Source organism: Camelina sativa, chromosome 11, assembly GCF_030686135.1.
Source record: "Camelina sativa cultivar CO46 ecotype springtype chromosome 11, ASM3068613v1".
NCBI classification, from domain to species: domain Eukaryota; kingdom Viridiplantae; phylum Streptophyta; class Magnoliopsida; order Brassicales; family Brassicaceae; genus Camelina; species Camelina sativa.
The window spans coordinates 8,862,617-8,877,938 of record NC_141890.1 but is presented as its reverse complement, the minus strand read 5'-3'; the positions used below and the strand labels follow the sequence as shown (position 1 = coordinate 8,877,938).

The following is a 15,322-nucleotide window of genomic DNA, read 5'->3' as shown; positions in this document are numbered from 1 at the left end:
TGACTGTTAGTATGTACTATCAAGACAAAACTATATGATATACATTACTTATTTATGATTTCATAGCTGCATCGACATCTGCCTCGAAACATCTCCGTCGTTCATCTTCACCGGAGTTCTTCTAAAGCCGTGGTGATGACTAGTCTCTCAAGGTGTTTTTGTGATACCAAGAAACGACATGCAGTTTTCCAATCTAATAGAGAAACTACGAAGCAACGTTGAGGAAGACTTAGTATTGGGCCACCTTACTAAACGAGAAACCAAAAAGGCCGAGACCATGACTTTTCTTTGTCAAGGGTCCAGTCCATATAAAAATGAAAAAGCCTATTGGGAGTTAGGGACACAATCATCATGACATTTAAAAGTTGAAAACAAAAACAAAAAAAAAAAAACCAAAAACCAAAAAAAGTTACAAGTATTATCAAGTTCTAACAAATCAATTATCACAAATATTTGAGGATTTGATAAGTTAATGAAATAGTTTAAATCAAATCTCTGAACTCTAAATCGTAAACCATAGCCTCTACTCTTAAGTCTCTAAATAAACTTAGATCAAAAGTCCTATGTTTAAGCGTAACACTAACAACACTTCACTTCTTACTCAAAACGTAAACAAAATGGCTTATTACAAGTTTTTTTTTTCTATTTCTCCTGCTTTTTCAACAAAAAAAATCCATACATATGTTTTGTAGTTTAATGTTTTTTTTTCCATACAATTGGATATACCAAAAAAAAATGTAATCTAATATATATTCATCGTGGTCATTTTCAAAAAATAATTATACAGATGCCTGATGTGTCTAAATGTCTCTGTATCATTTTTTGTTCTTTTTTAATTGCAAAAGAATTATAGAGGAATCCAGAACGCATAATTACAAAAGAATTAACAGCAAAACCATCTTATTCAATCGTTTTCCAATTTTTAATAATGCAAATTTCTCTAGCAAAATCGTAAGATTGCAACGTGAAAATATGGATACATATTTTATCACGATCGGATTATTGCATGAATCATTTTCTTTCCAAGATAATTAAAGAAACTAATGATTATATCACAAAACAACACGAATGGGACGACCAACGGCGTCGCCGAGGGACGTAATTGGCTCATTAAAGATATCATAGTTCGGCATAAAAGACAAGAACAAATGATATACCTTAATTTCCCACGTTTCAATCGAATTTTGTAAAGTAAAGCATTGATCAATCGTAGCTATAATGTAATCTTTTGGCAAAATAACATGTGGACCATATTAAATGCAAATATACATCAAACTATTTCTTTGTTAAGTAAATTAGCAAATTTCGTAATTAATATTTTGATGTGTTATAAATGAAAAAAAAAATACATTTTAGTAGATATAAGTATATAACAAAGACATAAGATAAGTGTTTAAAGACCTTGTAATGTATATAGATCGATTTTAAGGACTAAACAAGGAAATTTATTAGATCCTGGAAACTAATCCCACCATGATAAGCTTATCTTACTTTAGCAAATGAATCTTGTTCTTGTCTTACATATAATCCCACCAAAACTTTATTATAGCACTCTGCACTTATAAACTCAATACATTAATCCTAGCAGCCCTTAGTCTTTTGGTGGTGTAAAAGTTATAAAACGATGGCAGAAACCGAAAACACGAATCTTTACAATCGTGTGTATTTAAATAAAACTACTAATCTTCTTTTTATTAAGTTCAAATAACTATTAAATACTATATGGTCGCTGTCTTTTTTAGATTCTTAGCTTGCGCAGACGTCTTAGTTTGATTTATTACATTCTCTATGTTGTTGAACACACATTTTCGTTTAATGTGTACGCATGTTATTTATCTGCTGAAATGGATCGAAAAGCTTAAAGAAACAGTTGACAATAAACTTATCAACTAAACTATAAAATTATAAAATTAATTTAATTAGTAATTAACCTAAAATTTTAATTTAATTAATTCCCGTCCAAATCTGAACAGGTAGTTAATTCCGTTAATCATGGTCGCATGTCAAGATCTAACCCATCCCCCACACCTTTCATCACAACCAGCTGTCTTCCTGCCATCATCTTCCTTATTCTTTTATCATCCATCATTTCCTTTTTGCAACTAGCTAGATTCATTTTTTGGATTTATTAACTCATCCAATCAGAAGATTCAAGGAATTTAAAAAAAAAAAAAACTTAACCCCAAAAAAACTAAATAGTTCCACTAGTGAAGAAATGGTTAGACAGTTGATAATTACTGTTAAAATACACATACCATCAAGATCAAGTGAGGGTTTAATTGTTTGAAACGCAAGTTTTTAGATGTGACATTTTATGGCGCTTATGAGTAAACTCTTTTTCTTGTTTCCGTCAACTATATATACTGTAGAGTTTGGTCATTAAATTACCTAACCAAACAGTAAAAACATGAAATAGTAAGAAAAACAATACATATTTAAAATACCAGTTGCGCTCCTTTTATATTAACCCCTTTGAATCTTTTGCAACTTTTCTACATATCACCCAATTTTTTCTGACTTGTCTCTCTTTGAAATATCTTTTTTTTTTTTTTTTTTTTTTTTTTTTGGTGTTTCCCTCTTCCGGGTCAAAAAAAAAGTTGTGTTTTTTGCTATCTGGGTTCTTATAGGCTCCAAATTGTTAAATTTTCCCCAGGGGGAAAGCTTTGTGTGTTTGATATTTGGTTGGACCATTCAAGTGAAATCTCCAAGAGATCTTTGCGTTTTCAATCTCAACCTCACACGATCTGTCTTAATCCGGAGTTTTTCTTACACTTTATCCTCTATTGCAACAACATAATAAGAGTTTTGTGTGTTGGTTGTAAGAGAAAAGGACTTGTTAAAGCAGTTAGAAAGTGGTGGTTGAGGTTTCGGTTTCGTTTTACACGAGATAAGTTAGGGTTTCTTGTTGATCTTTCCACAAGAAACTTGTTTTTTTTCTTCTTCTTCTTCTTCTTCTTGTGATTTCTTCGCCTAATTTTTTGGTGGATTTAAGAATACCCCCCTTCTCAAGTCTGTCTGTATCTGTTTGGTTATTAACAATGGAACCATCTTCTGGAGTCGGTGCTGAGAAGAGACCACCAACCGTTGACTTGGTCAAGGATAAAAATGGAACCGATCAGATTCTTCTTCAGAATCCTAAAGGCGCTTCTGTTAAGGTTATTTTTTTATTATTATTATCATTCCGTTTGTGTTATTGGTAGAATCATTCTTGGATGCAAAAAAAAAAAAAAAAAAAAGAGATTCATAATTTTGATTCGTGTGATAGAGATAGAGGATAAGATGTTGACTTTTTAACATTTGCCCACTAACTGTTTGATGTTTTTCCTCTTCCAAACTCTTCTTTGCTACTAGAGGATTAGAGTTTCATCTTTCAGATTAAAAAATATGGGATTCTCTATACTGTTGGATTGTATCCTGTCTTTTATACATTTGAATTGGTCCAAAAAGGTCGGATTTTTAGGGGAATATGTGTTAATTGAGTTTCTCTGTATCAGAGCGTTATATCTAACTTATAAGCGTGTTTGATTGCTCTGTTTTTAATTGGTGATTTGGGTTCTCCATTCTTGTTTAAAGTTGAAGGCTTCATGGTTGCTGTTACTTCAAACTCTCTTAACAAGATGAATCAATCTATATTTTTTTTTGTTTTTTTTTTTGTTCATGGGAACTATGGTTTTCTTTGTGATTCTGGCCTTCATATTCATAAGCATTTCCATTTCGCCTTATTGAACTGACGGTTTTTTTTTTTCGGATGATGCTTTGTTCAGATTAGTTTACATGGAGGACAAGTTCTTTCTTGGAAGACTGAGAAGGGTGATGAATTGTTATTCACAAGCACCAAGGTATAGAACTCTGCTTTTTTCAACATTTTTGCAGCTATTTTTTATGTCAAATTTGGTGAACTTTATGCTCTTGTTTCAGGCCAACTCAAAGCCTCCTCATCCGGTACGAGGAGGAATCCCTATATGCTTTCCTCAGGTACATAGACTCCTCAAATCTTCACATGAATAACCTTGGTTTTGATCACTTTGCTTAAAAATATGTACTTTCTCCTTTAAAAAGTTTGGAACTCGAGGATCACTCGAGCAACACGGGTTTGCAAGAAACAAGATGTGGCTTGTGGAAAACAATCCACCTGCTTTACCTTCATTTGACTCAACCGGCAAAGCCTTTGTCGATTTGGTACTTAAATCATCCGATGAAGACACTATGAGGATCTGGCCTCACAGGTTTGCAAACCGGATCATAAGTTGATTCCTCGATATGATGTGATATTGTATTTTCTCCATATTAAAATGGTATTGCTCTTGTTTCAGCTTTGAGTTTCACCTGAGAGTCTCATTGGCATTAGATGGGAACCTAACACTGATATCACGAGTCAGAAACATCAATTCAAAGCCTTTTAGTTTTGCCATTGCCTATCACACTTACTTCTCCATTTCCGATATTAGGTGAAACACTGAGTTTAGCCTCTCTCTAGTCTCTTTACTGATCACACATAAGAAAACCTTAAAGAGTTCTAATGCTTTCTTTCTCTTTATTTGGTGTTTCTCAGTGAAGTTAGACTTGAAGGGCTGGAAACTCTCGACTATCTTGATAACTTGCACGAGAAAGAACGTTTTACAGAGCAAGGCGATGCACTAACCTTTGAATCTGAGATCGATAGAGTGTACCTAAATTCTAAAGACGTGGTTGCTGTTTTCGACCATGAAAGAAAACGCACATTCCTTATCAGGAAAGAAGGTCTACCCGATGTTGGTAAGATCAAAAATATCGAAAACTTTTACCGCCTTTTTTTTTCTAACCGGTATTTTAACAGAATCAGATTCTCGGTTTTATCGCAGTGGTATGGAATCCATGGGAGAAGAAAGCTAGAGCACTGGCGGATTTGGGAGATGATGAGTATAAACACATGTTGTGTGTTGATGGAGCAGCCATTGAGAAACCCATCACCTTGAAACCGGGTGAAGAATGGACCGGGAAATTAAACCTCTCGCTTGTCTTATCCACCTGAAATAACCGATACCGGTAATGGAAAACCGATTCTTCTGTGTGTCTTTTCATTGGCTATTGTTTTTTTATGTATAGTCTATAGAAGAACATCACAGTGTGTTTGTGATTGATTCTTCGGTATGATCAGAATCCGAAATATTAAAAAGGAAACCTGAGATTTGAAAAGGTCACCCATTTTTAGGAAGTGACTAGATAAGATCCTGGTTTTGTGCGAGATTTAATTAACTTGTGTATGAAGATATTGTTATACTATATGAAATTTGTATTATTTTATTTTGTTAAATCTTCAATTAATAAATAAAGCTTTCTTGTTCTCATGGTTAACAATTATTGAATAAACCATTTCTATAACCTTAAGCTAGTATTTTTTTTTTTTGTCGTCTAAGTTTTATATTAATCCATCAATGTACAAGAGCTAGCATAAACCAACAACCACAGAGACAAATTAGCCTAATCTAGCACGCCCTCCAACCCCATTCGGAGGTGCTGGACCTGAGGTACCACCATAAAGGTCCCCCAGCAACAACAAAAATTCCCTTAACAAGAGAAACATCCACAAAAGACTGCCAATTAAACAGAGTATAAAGACAAACCCCCTTCCTCAAAAAAACCATAAGCTAGTCTAAATGGGTATGTTAAGAATAAAAACTAAATAAAAATAATTATTTCTAGATTCAAAAGGCTTTAGTTAATGGCCTGATACTCATTGCCACTCAATGTTGGAGGTAGCGAAAAGAGAAAGAGGAATCAACCGTGGTAAGATGGGTATAAAATCATCACAATAATCATGAAAGATTTGAAATTATTGGTCGATTATGATGCACCATAAATTCTATAATTGGGTCGGTCCAATATTTAATACACCGAAGAAACAGTTACTATTTTTAAAAGAATATACTCTTATTATAAGTATCCTATTAATGCCCCCAAAGAGTAGAGGAAGAAAAAAAATTATATAAAAATGGTAGAAATCGATACGCATTGAATTCAGGCTTTGTAAAGCTTCATAAATGACAAGTAAAGTAGAAACAAATAAAAACGTACTAAATAATATTGCATAAACGTTTTGGTAAGTTAGATAATTTCTTCCTTTAACTCGATTAACATAAACTAATCTCTTTTTCGTTAGCGTTGACTAAATTAACTCTTATGTCTTATCATCCCGGTTATGTCTATATCGGTTCATAAAACTCAAACCGGCTTCACAATTACTATTGTTTTAGAAATTAGCTAATGTTCCAATTTATCTTACCCTATTTAAAATATGACAAAGATCGATAAGGAAATTGAAATCCCAAACCTTAATATGATAACACAATAAATAAATATCCGGTACATAAAAGCTAAATGGTCCCCGGTTCGGTATTAAATAACCGGTGACCAATCTGTAAACCGAATAAAAAAGTCGTATCACACAGTATCTTTCTTCCCCTCGTCACTTTCACCCACTTGAATGCCAAAAAAAGAGAACAAAATAAATTTATATCCGTTGCTTGGAATTATTCATTAAAAATAAAAAATTCACAAGCTCCCTTAACTTCACTAGTGTTTCAATGGCGGTTCCTAGCTCCGTTCTTCACATTATCACCACTCCGTAATTTATGAGTTCGTCTCTCTTCCTCTTATATTTCTTTAGTCAGCAAACCTGATTCGATTCTCGAGAAGAAGAAACACTGAGAGCGCGAGGGTCGACAATAAAGTTCAGATCTGGAGAAAAAAAGCGAGGTTACCAATTCAATTTTTTTCTAGCTTCCAATTATAATAATTATTAGTCTGTTAATATAGAGTTAAGGTTTCACTTTTTTGTCAACTTTATAATTCACAGAAATTTTAGGTTTTTTTTTTTTTTTAGAGTTTAAATTAAAGCTTCGAATGTTACAGTTTCGTCACTTTCGAAGCTTAAAGTCTCTCTCTCTCTTTCTCTGTCTCCCACTCCTGTTTCGATTTTAAAATAGTTCCAGTGGTGGTCGCATCGCATAGAACAACTTCAAGATTCCCCTTTTACTTTTGTAATCCGCAGTTTTTTTTTTTTTTGCTTTTTTCGTACCTTTTATTTTAAATTAAAGTTACCAAATTTTTTCACCATTTATATATCCTCATCATCATCATCATCATCAATCATCAATCAGATTTTTGAGAGTTAATTGGGTTTTTGATTGTTTCTTCTCCAGCTCCAGATTCAAGAAACAGCTCGTTTCCTACTTTCAAAATGAAAGCTTGGAGCTTTTCTTCTTCTCTATGGATTCTGTCTCTATGTTTGTTTATCTATGGAGGAGCAAATGCAGATCCATTAGAAGACAAACGCGCATTACTCGAGTTTCTTACCATTATGCGTCCCACACGCTCACTCAACTGGAACGAGACTTCACAAGTCTGCAACATCTGGACCGGAGTTACTTGCAATAAAGACAGATCTCGGATCATAGCTGTTAGACTACCAGGGGTTGGACTCAATGGTCAGATTCCTTCCAACACTATAAGCAGACTCTCTTCTCTCAGAGTCCTCAGTCTCAGATCCAATCGAATCTCCGGAGAGTTCCCAGCTGATTTCGTCGAGTTGAAAGACTTGGCCTTTCTTTATCTACAAGACAACAGCTTGTCTGGCTCTCTGCCTTTAGATTTCTCTGTCTGGAAGAATCTCTCTAGTGTGAATCTTTCCAACAACGGGTTTAATGGAACAATCCCGAGTTCGTTGTCTCGTCTCAACCGTTTACAGTCGTTGAATCTTGCTAACAACTTGCTTTCTGGTGATATCCCTGATCTTAGTGTGCTCTCTACTCTCCAACACATTGACTTGTCCAACAATTATAACCTCAATGGACCTATACCTAGTTGGCTTCGAAGATTCTCGTCTTCCTCTTATGAAGGCATCGGCATTATTCCTCCTGGTGACGTCTCCATCTTTGAACCGCCGCCTCCACCTGCCGAGCAGACTCATCAGAAACAGAAAGATCACTTCTTGGGGCTATCAGAGACGGTGTTTCTATTGATCGTTATCTCTGTTTCCATTGTGGTAGTTGCGGCTTTGGCATTTGTGCTGGCTGTTTGTTACGTGAGAAGGAACTTAAGACGAGGTGATGGGATTGTTTCGGATACTAAGCTGCAGAAGAAGAAGAAAGGAGGGATGTCTCCTGAGAAATTCGTTTCGAGGATGGAAGATGTGAACAACAGGTTATCTTTCTTTGAAGGATGTAACTACTCGTTTGATCTTGAGGATCTGTTGAGAGCTTCTGCTGAGGTTCTTGGTAAAGGCACGTTTGGTACAACGTACAAAGCTGTTCTTGAAGATGCTACTTCTGTTGCTGTGAAACGGCTTAAGGATGTTGCCGCTGGGAAACGAGATTTTGAGCAGCAGATGGAGATCATTGGTGGTATTAAGCATGAGAACGTTGTGGAGCTTAAGGCTTACTATTACTCCAAAGACGAGAAGCTAATGGTTTATGACTATTTCAGCCAAGGAAGTGTTGCTTCTTTGCTTCATGGTATGTTTTTCTCTTTCTTGATCTAAAATGCATCATCATAGCTACAAGATGTGGTTTGAGGCTCATTGTTGATTCAACTGGATCTTTACAGGTAACAGAGGAGAAAACAGGATTCCTCTAGACTGGGAAACCAGAATGAGAATTGCGATAGGTGCAGCTAAAGGGATTGCTCGTATCCACAAAGAAAACAATGGGAAACTCGTCCATGGGAACATTAAATCTTCAAATATATTCTTGAATTCAGAGCGTAGTGGCTGTGTCTCTGATCTTGGATTAACAGCTGTGATGAGCCCTCTTGCTCCACCGATCTCTAGACAAGCTGGTTACCGTGCACCAGAAGTAACCGACACAAGAAAGTCTTCTCAGTTGTCAGATGTCTACAGCTTCGGCGTCGTGCTGCTGGAACTACTCACCGGAAAATCGCCCATTCACACAACCGCAGGTATAAAGTTATATAACCCGAGGAGACTGGACCATGTTTTAACGGTTACAATATGTATTCAGTTCTAATCATTTTTGGGAAATGGAAACTGTAGGGGACGAGATTATCCACTTGGTTCGATGGGTACATTCGGTAGTGAGAGAGGAATGGACGGCAGAAGTATTCGACATCGAGCTTCTGAGGTATGCAAACATAGAAGAAGAGATGGTTGAGATGTTGCAGATTGCAATGTCTTGTGTTGTGAAAGCAGCAGACCAGAGGCCGAAGATGTCTGATTTGGTTAGGCTCATCGAGAACGTTGGGAACCGACGAACCAGCATTGAACCTGAATCCAAACCCAAATCAGAAAATGAAGCCTCAGAAGGTTCCACGCCAAGTGAAATTTGAACCTATCAAATTCAAAACTGTTGATTCATCAAATCATATTTATCATGTGAAGTTGTATACTCCTCTGTTTATTTCTTCTCTCTTCGGTTTAGAACCGGTTCATCAAAACATATTTTCTGTTTAGAGATTCTTGGTTTTCAAAACTCAGTATGAAATAGATTCAAATTTCCAATTCATAAGTTGTATTGCGTAAGGAAAAAGAAAGAATTCGAATTCGAATACGTTCAGAAACGCAACACGAGATCGATTAAACGGGGCTAAGGATCAGAACAAGATTTGGTTAAGCCTCTAAACTAAGGAAGCCGAATGGTGGAAATTGGAGGTCATGATAGGTGCTGCGTAAACAATACACACAAAGATAAGGAGTAAGCAAGCATCGTTCATATACATAGTTTGTGAATTTAGGGTTACAACCAGAGAGCTATCAATTTTGTCGCAAGTTTTTTGGGCGGTTGTATTTTCGGCTCAATGGTCTTTAACCAAACTGACCCATTATAATTTTTTTTTATCATTCTATAACGGTTTATAACCACTAATGGGTTTTCTGAATTTTTCCTGGTTTGGTAAACCAGAACAAATTAATGAAGCTATTCAGAAAGTGTTGGTATGGTTTTCTTTAGCTGCGGTTTAGAAGCATGCTTATCATTTGTTACTCCTGTTTGATGTTGATTTTTTCCTTCTTGTGGTAGCATAATAGTACTTTCTGCTTATGTGGTAGCATAACTGAACTTGGTTCAAGTGAATATCATCCCTACTTCATCAAGCGGCATGTCTCGGTCTCTATGGACAGGCATGACAAAGAGAAGGAAATGGCCTCCATGACAAAAGTTCTCACTTGTTATAATTACATAGCACAAAATTAAGCCCATTGGGCCTAAACTATTATAAACTACGAGTTAAAAAAGATCATCGGTGTTCATTTTTTACTCGCAGATCCCGGCATGTGATCTGAACTCCGACAAAACTGGAACTAGTGGTCTCAACAAATGCAACGTTTTGAGGGTTCTATCTTGTAAAAAAGCACCACTAGCCTTAATAACCCCACATCATGGTTATCTCAGGATGATATTTGAATGGAGTTTGCGACTGATAATATATGTTTTTTCATTAAAACTATAAATCTTTTACTGAAATAACATATTTTCTTGAGTCAAAAGAAAAAGGTTCATGATAACAGTACATAGTTTTGTCGTGATTGTGTTTTAGAGGAGGAACAGGTAGGTGGCAGAGATTACAATAGGAAGGAGACAAATAAGGCAAGTTACAACGTGAACTTGATTTGTCTAATTCCAGAAAATGACGTGTCCTCCTGCTCGTATACTGCAATAAGGCTTTCTCTTCTTCTTTCCAAGTTGCGAAATTAGAAACCCACACACATATACATATTGAATCTCAATGTTATATAAATATGTCAATTTTTATGTAAATCCTCATGTCCCCACGAAATCAGTGGATCAACATGTTTTTTGTTTTACTTCTCCGCTGTTAAAACGACGGCTTATTAGGAAATTCATGGAGTTAAACCATCTTTAACGTCTTGTTATAATTGGAATGCTAAACTATTGACTTGTGTTTTACCAATGTGCATGGCATATAAGTTTTCACGTATAAAACTACGAAGAGTATAAGATTAGATTTGTATACGTAAATTGGTTTTTTTGCTCACACATGGTAGTACATATATCCCTAGTGTACTAATATATTGAAGCTTATATGAACGATGAAGAAAATAAACTTTATTTCTCGACAAGGGAAAAAGAAAAACAAAATATCATATACCATTTATAAAAAAATAAATAACATGAGAATAGACATAACAGTCAACGTCCAATTGCTTTATATGTTCTTCTTTGCCTTTTCTCAAGTCAGGGTCAAAAACTTGTGGTTTGTCTACAAGTTACACAAAACAAGAGATAAATTACTTATAATTTTCGTTAAACAAACAATTGCCTTGTTAATATGTAAATTATCAAAAGTAGTGATAGTAAAAAGTCAATTCCATGCGTGTTCCAAAACAGTGATGTGTGTATTATAATAGACCAATGGTTCCAGATTTCCTGGTAAAACTGAAAAGCTTTTTACCCTAACTCTATGTGCTATGTATGAGTATGAGCCTATGACTATGATTATTACTATCTCCAAAAAGTTTTTGATTTTTTTCTAACCTTAGTATTAAATTTGATTGGCTGTGTAGTCCCTTAAAATACGGAGTCAAACGAGGCATTTGTATCTCATTTAACTTTAGTCGTTAGCTCTTTTTATTTACCTTTGCAAAGACATGGAAATATTTCACACAACTCACAGGGATGTACTATATAGCATTTTTTATATTGAACCTGAATCTTTCCGGTTGAGGCTCCGGGTTTATGACACCAAATGTATATAAATAATTCAATATTTCATGGGAATATGTGTAGTTTGTCTAAATTTTCCACAATACAAAACAGTGATACCTATATTAAATTCATTTGTATAAAGTTTATAATTATTTAGACGAACCATTACGACCCATGTCTACACCTTTGGTCAGCAGTGAACTGGTTCTCAAATATTTTATAAGTTGATTGTGAATACTTTCGCGAAAAGTACGGTTTTAAAACGTTGTTTAATCAGTAAAACATTTAATTAGTGAGACTAGCTAGTTAAGGTCATTTATATAATAATGTGATGCACTTCACGAAACCAACATAATTGTGCTAATCAAATCAAAAAGGATTCAATGTACATATATAATTGGCCGGCAATAAGGTCGTGAGAAAGTGTTGGAAAGAGTTCGTGACTCCATAGTTTAAGGGTTCCCTAATTAGATTTTAATTACAACCTATTAACTTAAGAGTAAAGATGGTACTATTATTTATTGAGATTTGTCTTCACTACATGACAAAATGTGACAAACACTTGCTAGCTCACCGCCCACTTCACCTCCACTCCACTTTGAATATGTGCAATCCAAATTATTTTATGTATCCCATTTTCTAATTAACTTGTTTTCAAATTTTGACTTTATATCATTATATATAACGTCAATATTTTATGAGACACCATATATTTTTTTAAACGTTTTCTTTCAAATTCACTATATATAACCTTGAGATACTTCAACTATCAAATTCAATATCATTGGAATGTCATAATGTGTTAAGTATATATCTAGTAAAACCGGTTTGAGTTTGTTGTTTGGTGTTTTACCGGCTTCTGTGCTTACAATATACTCCACTAAGCTAAAGTTCTGTTTTATTTTACTTAACTACAAGCACAAATTAAAACTATATAGTTAAAATTCTAGTAGTAGTAATAGATATTTTGAACATTACATAGAGATGTCAGAATTAACTAACTCTCGGTGCACGAGGTACCATGTTAATAATTGTGTAAGGTGGCAATCTCGAAAATTGAACAACTACAAAATTTCGAATTTTCGAGCAACAAAAAGAATCGAAATCGTACATAACAGAAATAAATGTCAAAAATTAATCAAAATTTAAGCGAATTTTAAGCATCTTTAATATTGATTTCATATTTTTGTTGACATTCAGAATTTTGCATAAATAATTTCTGTACATTCGTTTATAGTCAAGAAATGTTGGACATGGGCTGCGCCCCAATATGCCACTCGGCCCAACTCCGGCCCGACAAAATTGGAGTCAAGTCATTAATAATCTGTAAAGGGCAATCTCGGGAATTCACGATGGGAACCCTAGAAAACCCTCGGTCTACAGTCCACTATATAAAGAAACAGTACTCACTGGAGAAAGAGGAGAGACTCGCGTACAATACCCCGAGAGCAATACTTTGCGTCTAAAAACTCTTCTTATTTTCTGTATAATTTTCTGTTAGCTTCTGAGCTCATCGTGACTCACTTGTCAGTTCTCCTGTGAACTGACGAGCACGATCTTGACTCGTTTTAGTGACGACCTCGCATTCTTATCGTTAATAAAGAACAAACTTCACTCTTTCCCCCTAAAATCGATATTTATTTAGTGTTGTGCAATCCCAGTACAAACAATTGGCGCCCACCGTGGGGCAAGAGTAGAACGCTTCTTTTTGACGAATCAATACCGACGGTCCTCACTTCCTCGAAGTTTCAAGATTCATGACGAACCCTAGCGACGATCTCAACGAAGCAACGGAGCAACCGACGGAGCAACTGACGGAGCAGCGATAGGGGCGAACGAGAGCACGAACCGTACCGCCTCTACCTTCTTCAACCGTCTCAGCCGAAGGCTCCTTGCCGATCACGACACCTCCACCAGCGCCCCACGCGCCCTTCGAGCCTCTTACAACTGCTGCAGCCGGACCCGGACCTGTCACCGACCAGCTGGTAACTAACGCCACCGCTCTCCTCAGCACCGCCCTCACATGCGCTGCCGATCTCCCCGACGCTGCCGCTCTCCCCAGCGCCACTCTCACAAACGCTGTCGCGCTCACCAATGCCGCCCTCCCCAATGCTTTGCCCGTCCAGAGGAGTGGGCTCGACGACCTGATGCAAGTCATACTCGATCGACTCGACGGTCAGGAAGCGCGAACAAACGAACGGCTCGAAGCAATCGTGGCGGCACAAGAAGCATCGCAAAATCAAATAAGCAGGCTCCAGCAACGACGGAGCGAGCGCCAGAGCGAGAACGACCATGGCGAGCAGCGTGCAAATCCACCGCCCCCTGCGCTGCTGTCCGTCGAAGAACGCTACGAAGGCCACAGACGCCGCCCAACGTCTATAGTCGTAGGTTCCATCGATCGACGAAGCAGGCGGGAACCAGCTGACGAACACCAGGACCGTCAAGGCCAACGGAGCCGAAGCCCACGGACTCCGATATTACCGGCCCGACAGTCTGAAGGAGACCTCAAGGATGAAACAATACGGCGCCTCGAGACGATGCTCCACGAGCTCTCCTCGAGAGTACACCGGGTGACGAGCTCCGCTCCCAATCTCGATCGAGTACTGGAGGAAGTCCAGCGCTCACCATTTACAGCACGAATCTCCCGCGTTCGCATTCATTACGTGAACAAATTCAAGTTCGCCCCGTATAATGGATTGGATGATCCAAAACCGTTCTTAACTTCAATGAGTGTTGCGATTAGCCGAGCTCATTTCAGCGAAGAGGAGTACGAAGCTGGCTGCTGCCAGCTATTTGTTGAAAAATTGGCCCACGAGGCCTTAGGATGGTTCTCCCGACTCCCGCCGAACTCGATCGGAAGCTATCACAAGCTAACAACCGCTTTCCTACAACACCATTCCACGTTCATGATTCGAGGTGCCTCGAATGCTGACCTCTGGAACATGTTTCAACAAAACAACGAGTCACTCCGGGAATTCATGGAGAGATTCAAAAGAATAGTCTCAAAACTCTCGATCGCCGACGACACAACAATCTCAGCTCTCCGTAATGCTCTTACTCACGGTTCCCGATTTCGGGAAGACATCATCATCCACGAGCCCCTATCCCTGGACGACGTGTTACACCACGCCAACAGGTACATCGAGCTGGACGAAGAAAGCGCATTGAGAGCGAACCGACCATTGCCAGAACCGCCTACCTCAAAGTCGGCCAAAGGAAAAGAAAAGGCACAGGACGAGCATCATGAGCCTCGTCAGCACTTCGACAAGGAATACGCTGACAAGCTGAAAAAAGCAAAGAAAGCTCAAGCGTTCGCTGTTAGCAATCAGGACCCCCAAGCGTCATCATCGAAACCCTGGAATAACAAATGGGGTCCCGCCATCGGGTAAGGGTGGAAAGAAGTACTGCGACTACCATAAACGAGCAGGGCATACCACTGAAGAATGCCGCATCCTCCAACAAATACTTCTGGATAAATTCAAGGGAGGCCACATTGACGTCGAACACGAGCGACGACTAATAACGGCCCACAGGGATAATCAATTTTTTAACCCTGAGAACGAGAACCCAAGTAGGCAGTACAGCACAGCTCCCGCGCCACAGCACAGCACAGAGGCCCTACCCCTGCCCCCGCCCCCAGCACAGAGAACCCTTAAAAGGAACCC

The 15,322-nt window shown here is 37.6% G+C and overlaps 2 protein-coding genes across 4 annotated transcripts; both read left to right on the top strand.

Moving 5' to 3' along the window:
- The first annotated feature begins 2,344 nt into the window (after positions 1-2,344).
- Positions 2,345-5,283, top strand: LOC104717921 (putative glucose-6-phosphate 1-epimerase). 2 transcript variants are annotated; one of them, XM_087472472.1, is made up of 7 exons: positions 2,345-3,155; positions 3,765-3,839; positions 3,919-3,975; positions 4,060-4,226; positions 4,314-4,448; positions 4,553-4,755; positions 4,842-5,283. In XM_087472472.1, exons 1-7 carry the CDS (start codon positions 3,039-3,041, stop codon positions 5,009-5,011), a joined length of 924 nt encoding a protein of 307 aa, XP_087328598.1. In that variant the 5' UTR covers positions 2,345-3,038; the 3' UTR covers positions 5,012-5,283. The 2 variants fall into 2 exon arrangements, with proteins under 2 accessions (XP_087328598.1, XP_087328599.1); XM_087472473.1 differs by lacking the exon at positions 2,345-3,155 and adding an exon at positions 3,295-3,447.
- A 1,125-nt stretch (positions 5,284-6,408) lies between these two features.
- LOC104727792 (putative inactive receptor kinase At4g23740) lies at positions 6,409-9,497 on the top strand. 2 transcript variants are annotated; one of them, XM_087472470.1, is made up of 4 exons: positions 6,409-6,735; positions 7,182-8,492; positions 8,584-8,934; positions 9,029-9,497. In XM_087472470.1, exons 2-4 carry the CDS (start codon positions 7,220-7,222, stop codon positions 9,319-9,321), a joined length of 1,917 nt encoding a protein of 638 aa, XP_087328596.1. In that variant the 5' UTR covers positions 6,409-6,735; positions 7,182-7,219; the 3' UTR covers positions 9,322-9,497. The 2 variants fall into 2 exon arrangements, with proteins under 2 accessions (XP_087328596.1, XP_087328597.1); XM_087472471.1 differs by having other exon boundaries at positions 6,448-6,735; positions 7,188-8,492.
- Positions 9,498-15,322: the final 5,825 nt, after the last annotated feature.